Source organism: Solanum verrucosum, unplaced genomic scaffold (assembly GCF_900185275.1).
Source record: "Solanum verrucosum unplaced genomic scaffold, falcon-dt-bn FXZP01000008.1, whole genome shotgun sequence".
NCBI classification, from domain to species: domain Eukaryota; kingdom Viridiplantae; phylum Streptophyta; class Magnoliopsida; order Solanales; family Solanaceae; genus Solanum; species Solanum verrucosum.
Window position 1 is genome coordinate 1,827,188 of NW_026020195.1, and position 26,832 is coordinate 1,854,019.

Genomic DNA, 26,832 nt, shown 5'->3' on the forward strand with positions numbered 1-26,832 from the left:
TAATCGAAACATTATTAACATCCTTGCTCTCTTGACATTTTTCACTCGAGGTTTGATAATTACCTTTTTGTTGCTTAATTAATTCGAATTCAAATGCTCCATGTTAAAGGTGATTTCGTATCAATGCTCGAGTAGAAAACTTCTACTCATTCCATCGTAACTTTTGATGATATGTATATAAATCTATGAACACACATATTTAGCTGAATATACTAATTCGTAACTAATATGGTGGAATAATTTAAAATTTCTCCATTTTTAATTAAAAAAGTTAACATTTAAATTTTAACTTTCTAAGAAACAAGAAATTTCTTATAAAGAATACTTTTTTTAATGAATCTTATACCAGATATCGTGAATATCAAATATAAGATGATTATAGCAAAATAAAAAAATATTGCTTAACTATTTACTTTTTAAGGAAAACAGAAATTTTTTGTGATTATCCTTTTGTGGGAGAGAAAAAATAATTCTTGATAGGAAACACTTGTTCAATTTGTAATTTGGCAAGTGTATGATTTAAATTTTAGCTTTTTTTTAATCTTAGTTGGTGGGATTCTTTATATATTATTTTAATTTTATTTCTCATCTTAATTAACCTTATCTTTCCTTTTTAATTATCTCTAATCTCTCCATCTTTAACTTTATCTTTTTCTTAAATAAAAATAAAAATAAAATTAAAAAAAAATAAATTCAATCCAATTGGCTGTCTCCCTAAAACCAGCTATTTGTCTCTTTTTACTATATTAAGCCATCTGTATATATTGTACTTTCTCTCCATTAAATATTTGTGGTCCCAATCAGTTCATAAAATTAAATAAATCTCACATGTAATGCTTGATTACTTAAGAAGTTAGATGATAATACAGATTATCATATTGTTAATCCAAATAAATAATAGGCTAATTGAGTAACACCGCGTACCATTGAAGTATATTGTGAGATGAATCAGATCTTTCTTTATTTAGAACGATGAGTTTAAATGTTGATTAGATAATTGACTTTTAAATTTAATCATATATATATTTGATGGGGCTTTCAAACACAAATAATCGGTTTGAGCATAAAATATTAATTGCAAGTAGAATCGTTGTTGAATTTCTACATTCGTAACTACCTTCGTGGAGCATGAGAATATAGATTAATCAAATTAGTTAACTTTGAATATATATATATATATATATATAAAAGCATATTGGTTATCAAAAAGATTAGCTCATGGTGGGTAATACATATTCTCTAGTTTAGTCAAAGATAAATGTAAATACAACTAAATGAATCATTAAATAATGTATATTAAACCAATCATGCACCTTTTTAGATAGTTAGCATGCTTTTCTATAATGGGGTTTTGAATTTATCTCTTAGTCTCAATTTATCTGGCATTGTTTTGATTTAACACAAATTTTAAAAATAAAAGAAGACTTTTAAAACTTAGAGTCTAAATAAATTTTTAATATTTATATGAACAAATCATAAATCATTCCACTAAGAATAAAAAGAAAAAATTAAGATTAAATTCTGACATTTTTTTGAGACGTATTAACAAGAAAAGTGTGTCACAAAAGTTATGACAGAGAAAATAATATAAAAATGTATATATGTCTACATCAAATTAATACACTTTATCTTGATTAAGCTATAAAATAAGATGAGAATGCACATTTATTAACTATAGTTAGCCTATACTCCTTCAACGTCAAAATAATGAAAAGAGGAAAAAATAAAATGAAACATATACATAATGCCATTATTAATTTGATGTAACCATTTTACGATACAAGTAAATATTTATTATGTAAGAATCCACTTTGTTTTTTTTCTCTTGAATTATTCAATTTTCCTTAGAACCAAACTTCATGTCAACTTTTTTTTTTATGCTCTAATATTAAAGAAATTATTTCAGCCATCATTTTCTTCTCTAACCTCCACCATCATTAAAAAGAAAAAAAATAAGAGTGAGAAATAATGAACACATTATCAAAAAAGTTTTTGGAATCTACAAGCAATCATATTTTTTCAAACAACAATGGAAAGATAGTATAAAGTTTTTTCTCAACTAATTAGAAACCCCACAATATTACAAATCAACACTTCCTACTCCATTTCAAGAATCCTTTTTTTTTCTTTTTACTTTGATCATCGAAAAATAATCTATGGTCTATTAAAAACAATTTTTTAATTTCATAAATATAGAAGTATGATCTGCAATTCTGAGTACATCTAATCCTCTTCAAATTTTAATTGTGAGATTATACTATGTTATTATTATTGTTGATCATTCATATATAATTTTTTTCTAAATTTAATGTGATCCACGAATATCTAAGGTAGAAAATGAAAAAGAAAGGATGAAATTAAAATTTTACACCTAAGTAATATAAAATGATGTTGAAACGACAGTTTAAAGTAAATCTTGATATAGGATGACCTCAACTCCACTTTGGGGCGGAGCTAGAAGTTAATATATGAGTTCGATCGAACTTAGTACGCAATAGTTTAATTTTTGTATATATTTATATTAAGAACTCTGTGCATTGTCGGGTCTATTTCTGGAAGTGGCTCTTCAACGTGATTTTATTTTATTCCTAAAACTCAAATTCAAGCTTTTTAATTAAGAATAGGAGAATCTCAACCATCACACCACAATTCATATCGGTTAAATTCTCAATTTTAAGAATCTAACATTATCAATCCTATAGATTTTTTATTTTTATTTTTGGTTGGATGGGGCCTTTGGATTGTTTACTTCATTTGGAAAACAAAACATGAGACATGACCAAAATCTTTAGGCTTGTGATATGTTTCCTATTTGATTCTAAACATTGACAAGAAAATAATTGAACTTATACCATACACCTCATTATCATTATCTATTAATTTCATATCTCTATTGCATAATTCCATCAACAAATAATTATGAAACCCTTAAATTATAGGAATATTTTTTAAATATTTTTTCCCTTTAGTTGCCCCATTTACAAGTTTTCTACTATGACATCATTGTGAAGAAATTTTGTGTTCTTTAATGTCAACCTTTTGCTCAATTGATTTTGAACCATCAATTACTAGCAGTGAGAATAACCTAATTAATATTATTTTGGAAATTTTCTAGTGGTCCATATTTAAATTACTAGAACTTTAGGTATCACTTTCCATTTATTTATTAGTTAATGAAAAGGAAAAAAAAATACATTAGTTGATGGTTGACATATATTTGGCATTAAAAATGATTGAAATATATTTATTTGAAAATTTTAAATATGATAAATCAGTTAGAAATATATATTTTCTTTGTCTTTTTTTTTTTTAAAAAAACAAATTCTTTTTGAACCAATAATATTTCAAGAAGATGATATGTTGAATCCAAAATATAATTTGACTACTGATAAGGATGATGAAATCTCAAGTAAGACAATAAGAATAGTTTGAAAAAATAGAACCATTGATAGTGGTAGTTTGAACCAAGTTGCAAAAAATAAATATAATCAAGATAAGGCAAATTTTCTGATGAAAAAATCATTAACTTTTTGATATATATATATATATATATATAATTAATTTGGCATTTAAAATTTGTACTCAACAAATTTTAAGCATATGAAAAATAAATTAATCACACAAATAAATTATGAAAAAACATAAATATTTTATTGATAATAGTGCGGGTACAATTCTGTTCTCCCCTTTGATTCTTCTCTCATATGATGTATCCATGATTCAAGGGTCATTAGTCGCGTATTTCTCGAACTAGAATGATTTAGATTTGACCTCTATATAAATATTATATGATTTTGCGAAATATTTGAGATGTCTTTTCAAGGGAATATAATACCCTTTATATAGGCATAAGCTAGAGATTAGGGTTATAGTAACCTCCAAGAATTCTAACGGGAATCAATACATCTTGTAGAATCCCAACTAGAATTGAATACGTCTTTAAGAGTCCCACAAATTTTCAATGTCTACAAATATCCCCTGCTTCAAGGTTTGTCAGAGTGTAGACTTGATATCGAAACTCAAAGACGAGGCTTGAAGTACTAATTATTCTTCCACATTTGCAGCTTCAGATTTGTAAATTTGATTTATGAGAGAAGACATGAAGGGCAAATTTGGTTTCACTGGCGTGCCAATTTGTTTGCAACAAATTTTAAACATACGGAAAATAAATCAACCACACAAATAAAATCTGAAGAAACATGAATATTTTATTGATATTAGTGCGGGTACGATTCTGTTCCTCCCTTGATTCTTCCCTCATATGATTTATCCATGATTCAAGGGCCGTTAGTGGCGTATTTCTCGAACTAGGATGATTTTGATTTGACTTCTATATAAATATTACATGAATTTGCTAAATATTTGAGATGCCTTTTCAAGGAAATATAGTATCCTTTATATAGACATAGGCTAGGGTTTAGGGTTAGAGTAACCTCCAAGAATTCTAACGAGAATCAAATACATCTTGTAGAATCTCAACTAGAATTGAACACGTCTTTAAGAGTCCCACAAATCTTCAATGTCTACACTTATAGAAATTAAAATCCTTACCGATATTAACATTACTTATCCTTTGTTGCAACAAAGAATAAGTCATTACTACTATTTAGAGACGAATACATGATTTAAAATTTATAGATTATAGATCTATAATCATTTCTGCTTATAAAATTAGATAAAATGTTATTGGATAATTTTATAATGGATCACCCCTACATATAGTGATTTTTGAACTCGAATTTGGGAACTCAATCAATTGTAGGGGTCCATAAAAGGCCCCTTTTAATAGTTTTTTTTTCCTTATAAATTAGGCAAATATGCTTGTCTTCTTTTCGATCTTATCCAATCTAATCCATAATTGTCCTTTTCATTTCATTTATGAAACTATTGAGAATCCAAAGCTTATTAGTCGGACTAATTCAGATTTGTTTTCATAAATTCTTTATTTTTATAAATTGAGTTTGATATTGAGGTCACTTATTAAATTTCAAGAGATCCTAACTATTGTATTGTTTAGTCTCTAGTCAAAAACCTCCTAATCTTGTATCAAAGAGTGACATTTTTTTTATTTTTTGTTGGCATTAATATTCAGAAATATAAATCGGATCAGTATTTTAAAAAACTATATTGGGACTCGCCTCGGGGCTCGCCCTAGGGCAGGGCTCTAGCAAAACGCTCTGAGACTCAAGTGTGGGGCTTAGTTCTGTAAGACTTACGCCCTAAGCGCCCGACTGTACTCCTTAAGTACGCCCAACGCCCAACGCTCGAGGCTCGCCTAACAGATCTTACACAATTTATGTGTTAAAATCTTTAGTTAACATTGTTAACCCTCATAATTCTTGAATAATTGAATGATACTTAATAATTTTTAATCTATAGAGCTAAGAAGATTGCAAATAACTCAAATAACAAGTTTTAGTATCGCATCTTTCCTATATGGTAACACTGTGAAAGTAATTATATATTACGTAACATTTCTTTTAAAAATATGTCGTGAAATTTTACTTTTTTCACTTATCATTGGTCTTCATGGTTTTGTCATGTCTCAAAATTATTATATTTTATTTAGCTATTTGAAAGTAATTTTATTTTTATTCATGATGGAGTGATGTTTTTATTATAATACTAGTAAGGTTATTAATTAGTTTCTTTTAGGGGGTAAATCGTATAGTATGATAAAAAAAATATTTTTGAAAAATAATGATTCTTTTATTATTAGAAAGTTAAGATATTAGATTATTTATACTTATATAATCATGTTAGAACTTTTATTTTCTATTAGTTTATTTAATCATATTTGTAATTATTTCAAATTATTGATTTATTTTTATAATTTTGTGTTATTATATTATTATACTATATTATAAATTAAAAATTTAAATATCCATAGGGCTTACACCCTACATCTCGAGGCTTACGCCTCTCCCTATACTAAGTAAAACGCCTCGCCTCACGCCCCCGCCTTTTAAAACACTGAATCGAACTAATTCAGATTTATTACCTATGAAGTTTATAGCTAGAAAATGCTCCTTATCAAGAATTTTTTCATTTCAAAAACTCGAACTTGAAACTTCTTAATTTAAATTAAAAGTAAGAGTAGTGGAAACATAATCATTCCATGACACCCTTAATTCAATATATGTTTGATTTATTTTTCTATTTTATCATCAACATGCTGCTAGCATAGTCGATGAAATTTCATGTTTTAATGTATTTATCTCAGTTAGGATAACCACAACCTTTTTATCCATTTTGTTTTTCTTTTTACACAATATTCACGTTTAATTATTGTGATTTTTTAAATTTTTTTATTTGATGTTCGATATTTGTACTGGAAGCTTAACTGAATTTTCTTGATGCATTATAAGGTTCATTTCTAAGAGCAATACTCATAGTATAATTATTTTTCGATGTTTAATATGAGATATTTAATTAATCATTTCATAACAACTTATATTGGTAAAAATAATAAATGAAGAAATAATTGAATTAGAATGGTGGACAAGTCCAAGAAATAGGTACTGGTGGTTGAGCATTTTTGAGTTATTTTGGATCAAATACGGCTCAACAATCAAAATTATGTGGTCCATCTAATAAGTTTTATTTGTCTACCTTGTATATAATAATAATAATAATAATAATAATATTGTGAGGTTATACGTACCGCACTCCCAACTAATTAAGGAAGGTTTTCGTAATTTTATTTTATTTTAAAAAAAAAATCGATCGAAAGCCATATTATTAAAATATTCATGGGATATCACAAACGAAAAACTAAGAAAACCGCTTAAGTCTTGTAAAATGGTGGAGCTTCACATATTGCTCTCCTAACTCCCTACAGAGGGTTCCGTAAAAGTTTTGTAAAAAATCGTCTAAAAGCCATATCAACAAAATATTCACGGGCAAACACATTGGTTTCACGCCAAAATATTCATGGGTTAACACACACGAAAAATTAAGAAAATCGCCTAATTCCTGTAAATTGAACCCTAAATGCCCAAGATTGACTCTAAAAATGGTGAGACTGTACAAATTGTTCCCCCAACTTCCTACGGAGGGTTCCGTAATGGTTTTGCAAAGAATTTGTCCGAAAGTCATATCACCAAAATATTCATGGGTTCACACATGAAGAACTTAGAAAATCACCTAATTCCTGTAAATTGACCTCTAAATGCCCAAAATGGATTCTAAAAATGGTGAGACTGTATGTACTTTCTCCCCAACTTCCTACAAACGGTCCCGTAATGATTTCTCAATAAAATCGTTCGAAAGTCATATCACCAAATTAATCATGGGTTAACACACAAAAAATTGAGAAAATCACCTAATTCCTGTAAATTGGTCCCTAAATGCCCAAAATGAACTCTAAAAATGGGGAGACTGTACGTAATGTTCCTCCAACTCCCTACGGAGGGTTACATAATGGTTTCGCAAATAAATCATCCGAAAGTCATTTTACAAAAATATTCATAGACTAACACACATGAAAAATTGAGCAAATATTGCATAACTCCTGTAAATTAGCCCTAAATACCCAAAATAAACTCTAAAAATAGTGGGATAGTACGTACTGCTTCCCTAACTCCCTACGGAGGTTTCATAATGATTTCTCAAAGAATTCGACCGAAAGTCATCTCACCAAAATATTCATGGCTAACACACACGAAAAGAGTGAGAAGATTGCCTAATTCCTGTAAATAGGCCCCTAAATGTCCAAAATGAACTCTGAAAATGGTGGGACTATGCTTACTGCTCCCCTAACTACCTACAGAGGTTCCATAATGGTTTCACAAAGAATTTGTTCGGAAGCCACCAAAATATTCATTGACTAACATACACGAAAAATTGCGAAAATCGTCTAATTCCTGTAAATTGGCCTTTAAATGCCCAAAATGGATTCTAAAAATGGTGTTAGCCCATGAATATTTTGGTGGTATGACTTCTAATTGATATTTTTGCAAACTTTTACGGAACCCTCCATAGGTAGTTGAGGAGCAGTGCGTACAATCTCTCTATATTTTACGACATATTTTGGCATTTAGGGGCTGATTTACAAGAATATGTAATTTTCTCAGTTTTTCGTATTTGTTAGCACAAAAATATTTTGGTGATATAACTTCATCCTTAATCATCGGATTCGAGTACTGAATATTGAAAAATTGAATAATTACGACTAAAACACTTTAGTCAGCCAGATTATAAAACATATATACAACATAAGATACATAGACTATACATACTTATACATAACATATACACTTATTCAGTCATATTAGTAAACTAGTTGATCAAACACTATGTATCTGTAACTTTTCCTCGAAAATAATGATAGTAGAATGAATTCAGATTAGTCGATACCCCCAACTAAAAAATAAAAAAGAATGTCCTAAGAAGAATTGAGATAACTTTATTTTTTTGTTTTTTCTCTTTAAATTTGAGTGATAGGGTTGGGTAGCTAATAAATGACTAAAGGAGTGGTCAATTAATGAAGGAAAAGGAGGTCTATTTTTATTTGAAAATATTGAGAATAAATAACTTGTTGTACGCAGACCTTACCTCGATTCTTATGTAGGTAGAGTGATTGTTTCTAATAGAAACTGAGAGATGTTTGGTCTCAACATATCATCCATGGGCACAAATTTATCATTGGACCCAATACAACATTCTAATTGGGCAAATATTGTAGATGGTGCATTATGGAAGATTTTGCACTTAAGGATAATTCAATCAATGCCATTGTTTATATTTTGACCTCATCAAAAAAAAGTTTTGTAAAAATAGCCTCCTCACAAGAAAATTGTAAGCACTCATGGTGGTTTCCAAGACGACTGACGGTGATTCGTCATAATTTTTAAGCAAAAATTCCGATGATCGACATGATTTCTTACTTGATATTGACCAAGACTTACCTTAAAATCAAGTTATAAAGCAATGGAACAAGAAAAGATGAAAAGAAGATGGAGGAGAAATTCTAGTGGAAGACCTTTTCCAAAGAAGAGATACAAATATATAATAAGATTCATATAGCTAAGTGGTCAAAGTAAGGCCGTGTACAATAGACTTTTGTGGTAACCCTTTACCACATCCCACATATAACGAGAGTTTAGTGCAACAGAGTGCCATTCTTATATAGCTAACCTCAAAAACTTATTTGAGATTTGACGCATAGTTAAAAAATTATGACAAATAATTCTTTAGAAGCTTCAATATCATCAAAATTTTATGTCAAAATCTTTAAGTGTGTATAAAGTAACAACAGAGGTCTATACATCAGTACCTTGAGTCCTACAACAATGAGACGGAATTCAGTAATTGAGGTACAAGGTTACCTTCTTAACCATTGCATAAGGCAGTTTTAACCTCCAATCTTTCTGTTTACGGCTTAGCGGCCTTCCTTTGGATGTTGGATCTCTATTCTCCTTCACATCCGCCAACTTCCAGATACAGCTTCCTGATTCTGCATCGATTGATTCCATGAAGAATATTCCATTCTTTTCAACCTTTCTAGAGTTCATTTCTTCTATATAGCTAACTCTCATAGGCCTATCCTTGAAGCGGGATAAGTCGTCCGGTACTTTTATTAGCCGCTCAGCACCAGGAGACGATACCTTAACATCACATGAAATAGAGAGCGTTTGCTTCAAAAAGTTAGAAATCATTTCTGTTTATAACAACAGAGAGAATACAACATTGTTTCTACAGTTACCTCAAGGGCCAGATCCTCAGGAATTTTCCCTAGTGCACCAGCTTCGTCTAACCTTTTCTTGTATTGGCGGCTAAATTCTTCCATCTCATCCATACTTGGACAGCCAAAACTAATGTAACGAATATGTCACACTACCTCACAGTAAACAGGATATCAAAAGAATGCGCTTACTAGAACCAAGTGAAAATTGCTACAAGATATGAACTCCAATTTCAGTTCATTAGAGATTGTTTAACTTGACCAGAAATCATGGTTAAAAGAGGAAAGAAGGACAGAGGAAAAGTCTTGGTAGGCAAATGTTTACATATATATAGCTGTCTATATACATGACCTATAAATACCCCTAGTTAAGAGGTCTAGTCCAGTTATTCATCCATCACAAGTTATATAATACACATTCAATTTTGGAACATCCAAAATGTTGACTAGCCTTCACAAATAATGCTACTATTTTACACTACTCTCACTTATCGGCATCTTTGTTCTTCCATTGGAATTAGAATTTTAAAGACCGGTTACAACAAGAGATTTCAGGTACAACATACTCTAGATCATTTATGAAAGAGAGAGATGTAGAAGTTGTTTTTCATGTAGACAGGAAGCCAGTGTTGCAATCAACAACTTACTTATTTGGAAGTTTGTCTAATCTGACATAGATGTACCCATGAGGACTAGTTTTAAATGAATAGAGCTCCATGTCATCACCAAATGGTAGCAGCACATCACGAGCAATTGATAATGCCTGCTCACCCCAAGAGCAACTTTGGAAAACTATTCCTCCTCCATCACCTCCATCGCCAATCTGAATGTTTGAACTGCTAAAATCAAATGGAACATATATATATCCAAATAAAAAATAAAAATAAAATGTTACTAACACTCCAAAAGTTCATGTACCTCAGGCTCAACTTCCTCTTCTTCTTCCCATAAATCTATTGGTTCTACGTCCTCAATCGTTTCATCTTCAAACATAAACACATAGTGTGACTCTTTGACAGAATATAAATTGATGAATTTGATTAAAAAAATCACTAAATTTAATTCAATGAGAATGTGAAACATGTAAAGAGAGAACGCTCTTATAATTCTCAGAATAAATGAACATTTCCAATTCTTTTTCTTCCATCAGGGAGGATCAATAATGTTCCCAATCAACTTCACCACAAGTCAAACTCAATGGGCAATTTACCAGTTGGTGGTGGAGGTACTTTACCAATACTGCTAGCCTCAATGCTAGAGCTAGGTGGAGGGAACAGGGTTCGATTTAATCTCCTTTGTCGAAAAATTATACCCGCATAAATAGGGCGAATATTTCAACGTAAAGAAAAATTCTACTGCAATAATGGGGTTCAAAAGTAGCTTTAAGTCACAAGTTCAAATCCTAGCTGTCACATTCTAGTGTTTTTCTTGCATCTCCTAATATAAATATCTGGCTCAACCATTGGCCCAACCTCACTCTTCAACATTTTTATTTGTTGCTTCACCAAATAACAATACAAGACTAAGGGTGTGGCCTAGTGGAAGTGTGAGAGAACCATGAGGTCTCAAGTTCAAATCCTAGCCAAAGGCAAAACTATACAAGCACAACTAGCCTTGTTGGTTAGAGTTAACGACCTGTGTGTGTTGTAGGTAGCAGGTACCGGGTGGAATAGTCAAGCTACACAAGTTGGCCCGAACACCACCCGTATTAAAAACATAACAATATAAGCCTAACAAAATTAATGCATTTTTCAAAACCCCTATCATGGAAAGATATTAACTTTCATATGGGTAAGTCAAAACTTAGTTTTCTTGAAAACAAAATTCAAGCACAAGTAAGGCTGACTTGGCATATATATACGAATATACGACATCTTCATCATTGTTTCTATAATAAAACAATACACAAGGATCATCTAAGCATAAAAAAATGAGCGAACAGAATTTAAAGCACGACAGAAACAAAACATCAAACACCTAGTAAGCAAATCAACAGAAACACAAAAAAATAGCATAGTCGAGATGCCTGCAAGCAGGCTCGGGCACCATTGGTACTAAAGAAAACATAACAACATAAGCCTTACAAAATAGATGCATTTTTTTTTCAAAATCCCTACCAAGGAAAGATGTTAGCTTTCATAGGGGTAAGTCATAACTTAGTTTTCTTGAAAACAAAATTCAAGCACAACTAAGGCTGGCTTGGTCTATATATATATTTGTATACAATAACTTCATCATTGTTTCTACATAACACGGAAGGATCACCCCAGCATAAAAAATGAGCTACCACAATTTAAAGCACTACACAAACAAAACATCAAACACCTAATAAGAGAAATGTGATTCTTGAAAGCAAGGCCATTTTGTAAACCATTTACATTGAAATAACACGTAAGGCTCGACTAAGCATAAAAAATGAGCTACTACAATTTAAAAGCACCACACAAACAAAACATCAAACACCTACTATGCAATTCAACAGAAACACAAAAACAAAATGAAACAAACAGAGCATACAGTGAAGTGGGTCGTTTTCATTTCTCTCTGGGGTGATTTCTTCAGAAGAATTGCTGCTCAAACACCGAAGAGGTAAAACTGAAATGTGATTCTTGGAAAAAGGACCATTTTTAAACCATTAGGAAGATTGTGTAGAGCTTGTTTTTGTTGTATAATTGTAAGGAAACGATGGTTATGGTGATAGAGAGGTGTAGGGAAAAATGGGTTTCGCAAAAAAAAGTTGAATTTGCTACTAAGCCTACTTATCATCATCTTCTTCGTCTGAGCTGTGGGCTTTGTTATGGCTACCAATTATCTTTCAGTTGCCCTTTTGTCTCCTATTTATGACTTGCCAAATTTTCAAAATATCTATTGTGCATTTTTTTTTTATTTACATGTCTTTTTTAAGAAAAATTTCTAAAAAGGATTTTGACTATTAGAAACAAAATTGGATGATATGAGCATGTGAAGAGAAGTATTGGAGAGAGGTGAATTAGACAAGATATGACACAACGTTGTATTACCGAAGACATCACTCTAGATAAGGAGTGAAGGTCGCCTATTAGGAATAGAGCATTGTCTTGCCTTACGATGGTTTAGACTTGTTAAGCACCAACTAGTCATTTGCATCTTGTAGTTTTTGCCATATGTTAGAGTACTCCCATATGTTGTGCATTGTGTTTTAAGTATCACAATATTTTGTTGTTATTGTTTCTCTCTTGCAGACTCCACTACTTTTCTTGTTAATTAATATGATTTATTCATTGTTTTTTTCTTGAGTCAAGGGTCTTTCGTTCATCTTGGAATAGTTGGTTTGGAGGTGAGCTATGTTGCATCAAAGAAGGTTTAAATAGCCTAGTTCGAATTTGCAGAATATATTATAAGAGCTCAAAGAATACACAATATGGATCCAAAACTGGTGGTAAAAAATGTAAGAAAATATGCTAAATTATCCATCATATTATCAGGTAAGTGCAAAACATCCTTGAATTCATTTTCTGCTTGCTACAGAATAATTTGAAGACGAAAAATCGCCACAAAAAATAAAACGAAACAGAAATGTAAAGGAAGCAACATTTATGCATGCTTGTTCTGGAGCTGAAGACAGAATATTACCCTAAAGGTACAGAAGAAAAAGAAATGATCATATAACTAGATTTACATGGCGAAGAAAAACATTACAGATTCAACTATGAAGAATAATTTACAGTCGTAAAATAGTTCTGAGAGTATCACAGAGGTTTTGAATCGTTTGTTGTTCCTGAGATGCTTGCATTTCCTGAAGAGGCATCTCTTCGTAGCACCTACATTCAAAAGTTCGCATCATCAATTCATTTGGACATTACCAAGTCTCCCGAATGATGAAACACAACCATGTTTTGATAGAGCTAAGGGCATGGGACATAGTAGTGAGTCGAATGGAAGGAAAATATTTGAATTAATTCATATTCAAGTATAATGTTATCAACGTACATCTTATGATATGCTAAGGCTTGAGCAAGATTCATTAGTGTAGGACTCGAGTTTAGTCTTTGGTATACACTTGAAGGAAGGGGAACCTGCAATCAATCAATTAAAGGTTATAAAAGGAGAGAAGATTGAAAGAAATAAAGGAAAGTTAAAGTTTTCGTAAGGAGGTGGTAGAGAGGACCTCATTTTGTCTGCTGCGGCCTTTCTTTGATTGAGAATCACCGGAGAAGAGTTCCTGCATTGCTTCTACAGCAGTCTTTCCACTATTATCCCTTTGCCAGTCCCCGAGTACATCCTCAGACAAGAGTGCAATCGGTGATATGTCAGTTGCTCTTAGAAATGGAATTGGCACTGTGTTACCAGCCGAGTATATGGACCAAAGCTGATACGCGCACAAATTAGTAGAAGTCAGAATCATACTTGCACCCAGAACAAGCACGAACAAGGAAAAATGAAATATAGTGACATCCAGAAGCAAGATCTTATAACAAGGTAAAATAGAAATTAACCTCAACAGAAAGGCAGTTTCAGCCCCGTAGTGAAACCGCAATGCAAGACATGGATGCATATAAATAAATTTCAACCACAGAGCTAGAAATATAGCTAGTGTCTAAAGAAAATCTAGAATAATCTTGAGTGATTTACAGTATTGACAAACCTAACCCAGAAGTATGCCCAGCATAACAGAAGCTTGCTTTCTTTATAAATATTATATAGTGACAACCAAAACCGATTGATTGAGAAATTAAGGAGAAATAAGAATAAAGGGCTATGATTAATGTACTCCATGGATAGAGCTCGATAAAGTAAAGAGTGTGTTTTAGATGCAATGTGTTACTTTTTTCAGGAGATATGGCTCAATGAATAATGGAAATGACTAATACTATTGCAAACTACAACTTAAAGAGTGAAACTTCAAAGTTGCAGCTATAAGTTTATCATGTGTCTTCTTCCTTCTCTGCTTAAGTAATAAAGAATTTACAGATGTCATATCAGTTGTGATGAAACTTGTGAACACTAATGTAGGATCAGGATTTTATGTTAGATGCTTTGGGAGAATTACTACGATTACTGATGGTTTAGATAGTTTTTCCATGAAATTAAACTACTACAGTAAGTTGACAATTCGGGTAACATAAGAGTAAAGCACAGAACACATATTCCTTATATTATGGAATAGGGTAGAAAAAGAAAGAGCTCATAAAAGAGGTGAGATGCAGAGCTCATGCTTGAGCACTTATGAGTACCTTGTCCAATGCTCTCCGACTGACAGTTTCACTTGGCAAGGTTCCAGTATTATAGCCACCGCCACCACTACTAACAGTTGCTTGAGATGTAGTACTCCCCTTAAGGCCCAGATCAGGAGAAGGTAAGGTTCCAGGAGAAGATACTTGCATGCTCTGTCTCTGGGAAATACCAACGGGTGAACTGACATCAATATCATTAAGCAACCTGACAAGAAATGTTCAATTTATTTAGGCAACGGACTAACTGCATGGATTACTGCTAAAAAGATACTCTCTCTCCGCACATATTTTACATTTCTACTTTACTACTGATCGTACTTTGAAGTTAGTGGGGTAAGATCATGGGGGCAATCTGATTTATAAACAGTTGGAATGGCATAATCACTTAGAGACCAAGCTAGTTACTCAAGAAATGGGGCTTTATCTAGTAGTATAGGTTAAGAAAGAAGACGGTCATAGACAAGAGAGTCGAGATTCACGGCTCAAAGTAATGCCAAAGATCAAACTGTACATAAAATTCACACTTAATAGAGCACATCACTCTGCTATTTAGTACAAAGATCTTCTCCGGGAGAAGACATGCCAAGCAACAAAGTTTTTAATGCTGATATTATTTGGTAAGGATGAATTACTTTCCTGATTTAATAGGTTTCACCTCCGCACTAAATGATAATCAGATTAAGGAAACAAAATACCAGGGATCATTTGATTTGCCAGCAACGGTGGGGATGGAAGGAATTCCAGTATGCCGGAGAGTAGATGACGCTTCCGCAGTTGCTGTTTTATCAATATCAGGTCCATCTCGGACTATCATAGTCCCAAAATCACCTGGTATAACAGATCCAGCAGAATTTATTTTCAGACTAATTACTGTCTCAAATCAACATTCATCGTTCAGGACAAACTAGCATATTATAGTCTTATTTTCAGTAATAGAGTTCAATATTTTCACCAATATTACAGAGTAAGCTCTACAAAAAAAATACAGGGTTTGCCTGTCACCATGTTCCACTGAGATCATTGATCTGCAAATGATGTATGAATCTTTCCAAGTAACTCCCGATTGCCTGAATTAAGATGACTCCCTCGACTAGCATAGAGATGAGATACTCTAACAGTTTGCTACACTAGAGTTACGCAGGGGCAAAGCCAGGATTTTTACTAAAGGGAGTCCAAATATAAAGAAGTAAACACACAAAGAAGCCACGGGGATTCAACATATCATGCATATATATTTTTTTTAAAACAATACCTATCTACACAGTGTAATTTTCCAACAAAGGAGTGTCAAGTGCCCTAGGATTAGGGTGGCTCTACCACCGGAATTGAGTAGAGAGATATGTAAGAATTAAAGATTGAAAATACAAAAGATGTAGTTTAAAGATATCATGCCAAGACAATGTAGCAACATACTCCCTCCATCTTGGAACATATACTTTGACCATTGCAGATATTAAGAGTACAACATTCAAACTACTTTGGTAGAGATACTTTTAAAAGAAGTTTGAAATGGGAGAAAGCAGAGAAGCTGAAAAAATGTCACCTTAATTTATTTATTTTTGAAATTGGTAACTGTAATTGTCACCTCAAATTTGAAATGATGTAAACCAACATTTAATAATATTAGTGTATATAGTTGAAGGAAAGAAAATTCCATTTAAGGAACTAAGTCAAGTCTTTCGGGACGAGCCAAAGATATCGTGTAGATGGCATCAGTAGTCATATTATTGGTTGAATATTCGGCCTTAAAACTTCTCCAATTGGAAGGAAGTTAAGTAATTGAGGAGGGTCTCAAAACAGAGTGTGAGGGTAATTTGGAGGTGAGCCACAAGGTGAAGGTAACATGGCACTGAGAAAAATGTAACAGCTTTCATATCGATTATACAAGACAGCAATCTAAAAGTCAAACTTAGCTATAACATATGGTTAAAAAATGAGATGTCTGATAAAATATAAAATTGGTCTTGCATTTTATGTTTGGGCAAACAACAACATCAGAACTAGAAATAAATCAATTTTAACTTGACGATGAGAAACAATAATGAGATATGTACTATTGTTGATATATACTTCTCCAAATTGTCCATAAAATGAGATAATTGAACATCCATAATATATTCAGATACAACTCGTTATCAATTGTACCATTGCTTCCTCTCTCACAACGAACTGAAGCTCCTACAGAATCTCAGTCAAATATATAATGCAAGATGAAACTGAAGATTACCTTCTCCCACAGGCTCCAACCTTGTAGAAGGGGCATCATCATTTTTCAGCTTAGAGGGAACAGTATCGCCAAATTCATCATTCACTTTTGGACCTCCAATTATCTGATGTTGCAGCACAAGGCTTTGAGAAACAGAATCTCACTTTCTCGGGGGTGGGGGTTCAGAGAGGAAATGCCAAACAAAGTTCATTATGAGGGATGTAAATTAATCAGGCATACCTCGGGAGTCTCGGAAACAATATTTTGCGCTTCCAAGGCCATTGATGCCCTAATTTGTTTGGCCTTCTCAATCTTCGGCATCATTACAGAAGCTCCTGCTTTGAATTTTTCGATGAATTTGTGCTTTGCAAGGTAAATGGAAGAAAACTTAGTATATGCCAAACACCACACAGCTCTGGAGGTAAACAAATAAAACAATTCGCCAAGTGACAGCAGACTTATACAATACCTTTAGCATCTCGGAGGCAGTTGGACGAAGTCGGGTGTCTTTTGTAAGGCACTTGGCAACAAAATCATGGAATACAAGAGACCTGAAATAATACCCATTTCCGAATTCCTCAACAGATTACCAAATGATTCTCTCCAAAGAGAGGACCAGGAGGACCAGACATGATTTTACTATACTGACAAAGGATTCATAAATTTGGACAAAACAGTGATGTATGTTGATTGATTGATATATGAAACAAATTACTCTTAAGACTATTACAACTGATAGTAATTAAGGAGTTTTAAGAGGAATTCTTGCTCAAAAGGAGAGTCGATACAACAACAACATGCCCAGTGAAATCCCACTAGGTGGGGTCTGGGGAGGGTAAAGTGTACGCAGACCTTGCCACTACCTCGTGGAGGTAGAGAGGCTGTTTCCGGGAGACCCTCAGCTCAAGAACAACAAATCTAAGTGACAGGAGAGATATATATAAAACATAACAGCCAATACAAAAGATAGCGTATAATCAACAAATGAGACAATAACAACAAGAAAGTAATGTGATGCATGAAACGCAGTAAACAACATAAGGCTAGGTCTACTCCAAACGCTAACAACCCATACCCTTGCAAGGGAAGACAACACGCTAACCCTACTAACCTTCAACCTTAATACGCGACCTCCACTCCTTCCTATCTAGAGTCATGTCCTCGGTAATGTGAAGCATAGCCAAGTCTTGTCTAATCACCTCTTCCCAATACTTCTTGGGCCTGCCTCTACCCCTCCGCGTACCCTCTACCACCATTACCTCACACCTCCTCACTGGGGCGTCTGCGCTCCGTCTCTTCACATGTCCAAACCATCTCAGTCTCGCTTCCCTCAACTTGTCCACCACAGAGGCCACTCCCACCTTCTCCCGGATAACCTCATTCCTAATCTTGTCGCTTCTAGTGTGCCCACACATCCATCTCAGCATCCTCATCTCCGCAACATGCATTTTATGAACGTGTGCGTTCTTGACTGGCCAACACTCCGCTCCATACAACAAGGCCGGTCTAACTACCACTCTGTAAAACTTACCTTTAAGTTTCGGTGGAATTTTCTTATCACACAATACTCCAGAGGCAAGCCTCCATTTCATCCAAGCAGCCCCAATGCGATGTGTGACATCATTGTTGATGTCACCACTCCCTTGGATTACAGCCCCAAGATACTTAAAACTTTCCTTCTTAGGAATGATTTGTGCGGCAAGTCTCACTTCCACATCTGTCTCATCCACCACATCACTGAATTTGCACCCCAAATATTCTGTTTTGGTCCTACTCAACCTGAACCCTTTGGACTCCAGCGTTTGTCTCCACTTCTCCTGAATAGACCGCGTCAACTCGTCCATCACCAAAGCAAATAGGAAAGGGCTTAGGACTGATCCCTGATGCAGCCCCATCTCAACTGGGAAATGGACCTTCTCCTGAATAGACCGCGTCAACTCGTCCATCACCAAAGCAAATAGGAAAGGGCTTAGGACTGATCCCTGATGCAGCCCCATCTCAACTGGGAAATGTTCTGAGTCTCCTCCAACTGTTCTAACCCGAGTCTTGGCTCCACCGTACATGTCCTTTATCGCCCTAATATAAATCATCGGGACTCCTTTAGACTCCAAGCACCTCCAGAGGACATTCCTCGGTACTTTGTCATAGGCCTTTTCAAGGTCAATGAACACCATATGTAGGTCTCTCTTCCTTTCTCTATATTTTTCTACCAGTCTACACATAAGATGAATGGCTTCGGTAGTCGAACGTCCCGGCATGAATCCAAACTGATTCTCAGAGATGGACACCCCTCTTCTCAAAAAGGAGAGTCGATACAAACCAAAAAACAGTTGATTAAAGACAACCATAAAGTATAGAGAGCAAACCATTTCTCTTTATCCTCAAGCATTGGAGCTGGTTCAATGGATATCATAAATAGCACCTATCAAAAGTTACAGATATAGGTCAACTTTGATCGTCATGTCAATTTGTTGTGGAAGTGAAATCTATCAAAATGAGATAAACATGCAATGCATGTCCCTGTTAATTAGTTAAGTAAGGGCTAACCCTCATTGGATGCACTGTTGCCCTAGGAGGAAGACCCTGAAAAAAGGAAATAAGAAGGAAAGTTCAGTTCCAGCAGTATCGGTGTATCGCAACAATGGCAGAAAAGTGAAGTGGGTTGAGAACCATGAGATCTCAGGTTCAATTCCCAGTGAACCTAGGCAAAAATACATCTAGTCTCGATTTGAACTAGAGCTGCACCAGTAGAGGTACATCTAGTTCAGCTCCAGCAGTATGGCAACAATACATCTAGTCTTGGATGCAATTACAAACACAAAAAGAGTATCAAAGAGAAACACAGTTCATAGATTCAACTAGACATACCTCCGCCATTTCAATAGCAGACACTCCGAGAGCCCAAACATCTACCTGGAAAATATCAGAAAAATGAAAAGAATGAGTTCCGCACAACGCCAGCATACTTTACACAAGTTATTGGGATTAGATTAACTACATTAAGCACCAGCTTGAAAAGATGGAAATCAAAGCAGATGCAATACCTTCCCATCATAACGACTTTCTTGAATAACTTCTGGTGCCATCCAATGGGGAGTGCCGATAAACTGAAAATATATGTACCAACATCAGGAATTTGAACAGATAAACCAAGTCAGAAACTACTTGGCATGTTGAATATAACCAAACTGAGAAATGTGATCCCAACGCAGCCAGAAAAATAGAGAGCAAGCTGGCTGGATTGAAAACAGAGGGAAAACACTCAAATATCTGATAAATCTTAGAGTCTACACTCATGGAATAGAAATAGAAGTCTACTGACCCATTTTTCAGTAATAACTTTGAATTGGGCAACTATGAGAATATCAAAGAAATAGATAGACACTTAAATTTTTGAGCTCCTAGGAAGTACAACAAGATGTACACTTACACAGCAGTTCCTTAGGCCGCCTTCGTGAATAAAATACCTTCCTTATCGAGAAAGATAAGGCATTACCATATCTCTGTGTACTTAACAACCTGGTCTAGTTGAATATAGTTTATCGTTGTACTTTTGACCCTTTGGAAATCTCATCAATGTTTAAACCAGAGAAAAGTGCCATACAGAAGGTATTAGTGAGTGATGGCAAGCCAAATCATAAAAGCAGAAAAGGAATAATACACAATGGATTCTTTAAAATTAATGGAGGACGCGGAACATCAATTAGCCATCTGTAAAGCAACAGTTTCTTGTTTCTATTTTTGTTTTTCTGACTTTAAATAATTGCAAGAAGCACCTAAACACTGCCAATAGATTGAGGCTAATGGCATAATACATACCGTGTTACGTTTGGACATGGTTCTAGTCAGCTGCGCAGCAACACCAAAATCACCTGCTCATTTAATGAGAAATTATTCCAGCTTTCCAGATTATGTAAAATCCAAAGACCTTTTTTCTTTTTTGAGAAGTAAAAAAAAAATTTAAAAAAATTAGAAGATTGCTGTCCGTCTTGATTCGTACTCAAAAAAAGGGTTTATGGATTTTTTTGGATTTTACACAACCCAAAAACCTTTTCCTTCAAAACTAGCAAACAAGATTCTGACAGAGGTGTTCTAATATGTGGCTATATGCAAAGAGCATAATTTGGATGGAAACATGATGCCTAGTCTAAAGTTGTAACATCTAATTAGTTGAAGTTCTTTAGGTATACAAACATTTTTTCCATTCAATTTTCTGAAACACCAAACAAGAAACTAACCACACTTTCAAGATCTGGTATAATTAATAACTAATATAAAACAATTCAAAATTGATACTAAAGACAAAGAATTAAAGAGATAAAGAACACTCACCTAACTTAACCTCTCCTTGATCAGTCAGTAAGATATTGCCACCTTTGATATCTCTGTGTACTTTAAAAATAGAGTGCAGATAGGAGAGGCCCTACATCACATCTAACATTACTTCAGATGCAAATACAAAGAGCTGAAAAGCTTTTTCAAAGAGAGCCATTTAGTAAGTAGACAATTCCACAGAAATAGAAAAGACGTGTTCAAAATGATTCAATATGGGAAGCAGCATCTTGTCTCTGCGCCATATTTTTGAGATAGTAACAGTTGTGTGTATTTAAGCAAAACACCACATAGGTTGTGCTGAAACCTTGTTTCAGGCCCCATGGACATCGTCTCTTTGGTGCTTTCGCTTTGAGAAACACCAAAACAGAGGCGACCTTAGAACTAGAATATTGCTTCCATGGCAGCACCAAACTCTAAACGTGCAATGCAACAATATAGGGTCACCCAAAATTGTTTCGCTTCCAAGAAATTGATTACCATGGGGTGGCATATGCAAACAAAAGGAAGAAATCATTTTCTGACTATGTTTTATCAATATTTTAAGGCAATGTTTTGCCCACGCAATTAGGCATTTAGGCTAAACTTGGAAAGGTAATATCTCAAGTAGAGTCATGGGTTACGAGTTACAAATGTAGGAGGAACATAGAACAAGCCTAAGGACCATATGGTTAAACATAGTGTTATTATGCTTTTAAACTTGAGCGTTTTCAAAGCTTTAACTATGTTTTAGTTGGGAGCTAAATTGAAAGAACCCAGCAGAAGCAAAATATAATGAAAAGGAGCATTAATATTGGTAGCAAAGGTAAGAGAAATTGAGTGGAGGATTCTATAAACCATCTAAGGTAGCTTTTGTGAACCCTCTAAATTTGAATAGAATGAAGGAGAACAGAATTCCTAGACAAAAGGTCAAGACGTCAAGTGCATGACCTTGTATCAAAAGTATCATACAAGCACACTCCAAAACAATGTTTGATATCAAGCATACCTTCAATGCCTCTCGACAAATAAATGCTATTTGATACTCCTCTAAAGCCTCATCTGTGACATTCATTAAGTCAGCAACACTTCCACCCCCACAATACTCCATTACTATCTGCCAAAAAATTATTTTTCCTCATAAATAAAATAAACTGAAAAATTCTAGAATAGGTTGCAGACATTATGAAAGGGAAGAAACGGAAACGGAAACATAAACACTTGAACAAATCAGTCAGAGCATGATTTAATTTTTGAAGTCCAAAGAAATGATGACCCTTCATACCCAAAGGTACTCTTCTCCTTGGTAGCTCCCAAGATAGCGAACAACATTTGGATGACTGCACTGCTGCAACATCTCAATTTCACCTCGAATTTCTTCATAGCCTTCCTCCTAGAAGGAAGCAATATATCTATAAATATACAAAGAGACAAACTGAACCATTTCTGAAGTCGAGAGCACAGAGAAAGCATACCCCTTCAGATAATGATATGACTTTGATGGCAACCATTTCTGAAGTCCTCAAGTCTCGAGCTTTATAAACAGCCCCATATGAACCCTTCCCTGTGTTTATCAAAGTTTTCCACTTTCAGCCACTTCGGTCAATAACACTATGGTTGGATAACACAAAAAAAGGACAAATGCACCACCAATGTTTTCTCAGTCACACAGATTAGCACCAACATCCAATTCTTCTAATATTACAGTCAATATTGCACTTTGTATAACAGAACCAATGTCATACTCATTCATAAGATAAGACAAAATTGCTTCACATGAGATTCACCATTCACAATTGTAGGAATTTTTGAAGGATTCTGATCAAAATCAAAAGTATCTCAAAACAAGTCGACACTGTGCAATACTTTAACCTCTCTTAATAAAGAAAATGTTTCATCAAGCACAAAACCACAAAGCTCTGCTCAATAATGTGATTTGACAAAAAAAGTTAGGTACATAAATACTCATTATTCTCCATGAGTCAAATAATAGTAACTACTACATCTACGCCTCAGTACCAAACAATGGTCACAGGCTCACAGCTATATGAATTAATAGTATCCTTTCTGCTCTACTCGAACCTGTTTCATTCAATGCTCAATAATATCTCTTTTAAGACAATGGTCTATGCCAAATCCAACAGCAGACCAACTCCTATGCTGGAAGATAAAGGGATTCCCCAAGCACCTGAACCGGAGGAAAGCTTGGAACTCCATACTTGCTGCAAAATGGTGGATTATTTGAAAGAGAGAAACAGAAGATGTTTTGATGGATAAAGGAATTTGATAAAGATTATATCTTTGGTACTTTTGGTTTCTTTCTGGTGTAAGCTGAATATAGTTGAAGATGCAGACACTATGTTACAGTCCATAGAATCTTTTGTGTAGATAGCCTGGATTTACTTTTTTCCTTTTTTGCTCCTTTTGGATTTACCTACAGCACTTTCTTAGTGCTTGTTTTGACAACAATAAAACTTACCCCTTCCAAAAAGAAATTCTTTTAGGACTAATTGAGGTTCACAGATAACAAGTTGCATTAACTATATCTAGTGATTGGTTAAAGCATAACAAGAACAGATAATTTTCACTATTGAAATCATCTCAAAGCACATAAAGATGGAAACCAAACTTTACCTAGCTCGTGGAGCAATTCATACTTAGTACAAGGATCTTCCCTAGTCACACTGTCCGGTATTGAACTCGACGACACCTTACTGCCCTGTGGCCTCAATGTACCACCACCACCTTCCTCATCAGAGGGCGCTCTACTGCTACGATTCCTCTGCCTCCCAATTCCAATCTCCCCTGCTGCCTGCATACTAGCCACTGCTCTGCTCATAGTTGATCCAACACCTTCATTACTTCCACTTCTAACAGTTCTCGTCACCATCGTCCCCGAATCAAACTCATTATCCTTCACTACAAACGTCGAAAACCTACCTTCCTCATCGTCATCCTCATCCTCATCCTCATCTTCCTCATATCTCCTTCTCACAGGGCTTTTCTCATCCCGATCCCAATACGACATATAACGAGCAGTCTGCTGCTGTGGTTGTTTAGGAGTGGTGAATTTCGAACTTCGATCGGTTTTCACAATCATCGTGCCGGAGATTGATGCCATATCATCGTCAGAAACTGAATCTATAGCTCCACCTCCTCCGCCGAAGTCCTTAGGTAGACGTTTGAGTAAAGGAGGAAGTGATTCGTCGTCGTTTAAGTCATCTACAACGTCGTCATCGTCATCGTCTTTGCAAACCATAGTAGCATAGAGGTCTGAATTGTCTTTCTCATCGGTTTTCCGGTCGTTGTCGTGGATGACGAAGGTGGAGTAAATATCGGATTGCTTCGCCGGCGGCGGCGGCTTCCGGGATCGCCACGACGACGGACGAAATTCCATTTCTGACCTCAGACTGTGAAGTGGCTGACGAGCTGTGTAAGATGGAAGTTGTACTATTAATTATTTTCTTTTAAATTTTATTATCCTTAGATAAGTGAGCTATAAATATAATTTTATAAAAATTGACTAGTCAATAATAATAATAATTAGTTATTATTCAATATAATCTTTTCACGAAACAACAATCTCTTTACTCGAAATGTAATTGTTATAATTGAAATTAGAAATTATAATCTCAAATCACATATTCAAACCTTGATTTGAAATTATGATTTCATTTGCTGATTTGTTTCTTTAATCCCTTTTTTTATTTGGTGTTCGGCATTTATATTATTTCCGTGCAAGTTAGTATTGGGTAATATCAACATCCTACCTATGGTAAGGTCCACAAGGGGCTGTATAGCTCGGATTTGAATCATGATCGAACATGATGCTTGACTTAGTTAAGAAATAAAACTACGTCTTTGCTATCAGCTATAGTTTTTGACATGATGGTAAACGTTTGATCAAATTATATAGTTTGGCAATGAGAAGCAATAATGAGATATGTACTATTGTTTGATATATTCTTCTCCAAATTGTCCATAAAGATGAGATAATTGAACATGTTGAGATACAACTCATTATCAATTGTATCTTTGCTTCCTACAGAATCTCAATCAAATATATAATGCAAGATGAAACTGAAGGTCATCTTCTCCCACAGGCTCCACCAAGCATCATCATTTTTGGGCTTAGAGGGAACAGAATCATCAAATTCATCGTTTTCGTTCACCTTTGGACCTCCCATTACCTGAAGTTGCAGCACAAGGCTTCAAGAAACAGAATCCCACTTTCTCGGGAGTCTATGAAGCAATATTTTGCGCTTCCCTAATTTACTTGGCCTTCTCAATCTTTGGCATCATTACAGAAGCTCCATCTTTGAATTTTTTGATGAATTCGTGCTTTCCAAGGTAAATGGAAGAAAAATTAGTATACTCCACATAGCTTTGCCAAGTGATAGTAAACTTATACAATACCTTTAGCATCTCTGAGGTATTTTGATTGATTGATATACAAAACAAGTTGCTCTAAGACTATTTAAAACTGATAGGAATTGAGGAGTTTTAATAGGAATTCTTGCTCAAAAGGAGAGTGGATACAAACCAAAAAACAGTTGACTGAGAGCAAACCATTTCTCTTTATCCTCAAGCATTGGAGCTGGTTCATTGGATGTCATAAATAGCACCTATACAAAGTTAAGATATACATCAATTTTCTGAAGTTGTTACAGATATATTGATATTGATTACCAATAGATAAAATGTCATCCTTGGAAAGCACTCATCAGAAGATCATATACTCGAAGTACGGGCAATCACTTAAATGTTTACACTCTCAGATATGTGATAACCTTTTTTTCTCTTGACAAGTGAATGTGGATAATTATAAGTGAACAAAGAGCTATACTCTAGGTAAGACAGAGGATGAGAGCTCACTGAAAAAAGGTGGGTAGACAAGGTCTCAACCTAACGACTTGCTTGAATAACTTCTGGTGCCATCCAATGGGGAGTGCCAATAAACTAAATATAAATGAACCAACATCAGGAACTTTAACAGATAAAACAAATCAGAATCTACTTGGCATGTTGAATATAACCAATCTGAGTAAAATGCGAACCCAACGCAGCCAGACAAATAGAGAGCAAGCTGGCTGGATTGAAACAGCGGAAAACCTTCAAATACCTGATAAAATCTTAGAGTCTACACTCATTGATTGAGTTGACCATCCATAAGCATATAAAAAGGGCATCAGTTATAAGATAGGGGCTGGGGTTGAATCTCCAATATAATTTACTTTCCAAATGGTTATGTAGATTTAACAAAAGAGAAAAGGGACGTTGGAGAGATGTAATCATGGCTATCTATATATGGGACCATGAAGGATTCGTGGTGACAATCACATCATCTTCAGGATCGATTCCTATATCAACCCCCTTTTTCGGATAATGATTGTCAGCACCAACTTGTGCACACCTCA

General features: G+C 34.4%; 2 protein-coding genes across 2 annotated transcripts; both read right to left on the minus strand.

Annotated features, from left to right (window-relative positions):
* Positions 1-9,233: 9,233 nt before the first annotated feature.
* On the minus strand, positions 9,234-12,482 carry LOC125829696 (uncharacterized). Its single transcript, XM_049508885.1, is given in 6 exon segments — positions 9,234-9,608; positions 9,707-9,815; positions 10,333-10,508; positions 10,604-10,668; positions 12,203-12,313; positions 12,316-12,482. Coding segments are annotated over 6 exon segments (903 nt in total). The 5' UTR covers positions 12,455-12,482; the 3' UTR covers positions 9,234-9,305.
* A 744-nt stretch (positions 12,483-13,226) lies between these two features.
* LOC125829690 (uncharacterized) lies at positions 13,227-24,866 on the minus strand. Its single transcript, XM_049508876.1, has 18 exons — positions 24,050-24,866; positions 22,891-22,979; positions 22,701-22,808; positions 22,425-22,532; positions 21,437-21,527; positions 20,924-20,976; positions 20,149-20,211; positions 19,973-20,017; positions 19,652-19,687; positions 19,471-19,526; positions 17,574-17,655; positions 17,345-17,467; positions 17,126-17,228; positions 15,594-15,726; positions 14,899-15,103; positions 13,833-14,033; positions 13,655-13,740; positions 13,227-13,485 (listed from the first exon to the last, which is right to left on the minus strand). The coding sequence occupies exons 1-18, from the start codon at positions 24,810-24,812 to the stop codon at positions 13,386-13,388; spliced, it is 2,445 nt and encodes an 814-aa protein (XP_049364833.1). The 5' UTR covers positions 24,813-24,866; the 3' UTR covers positions 13,227-13,385.
* Positions 24,867-26,832: the final 1,966 nt, after the last annotated feature.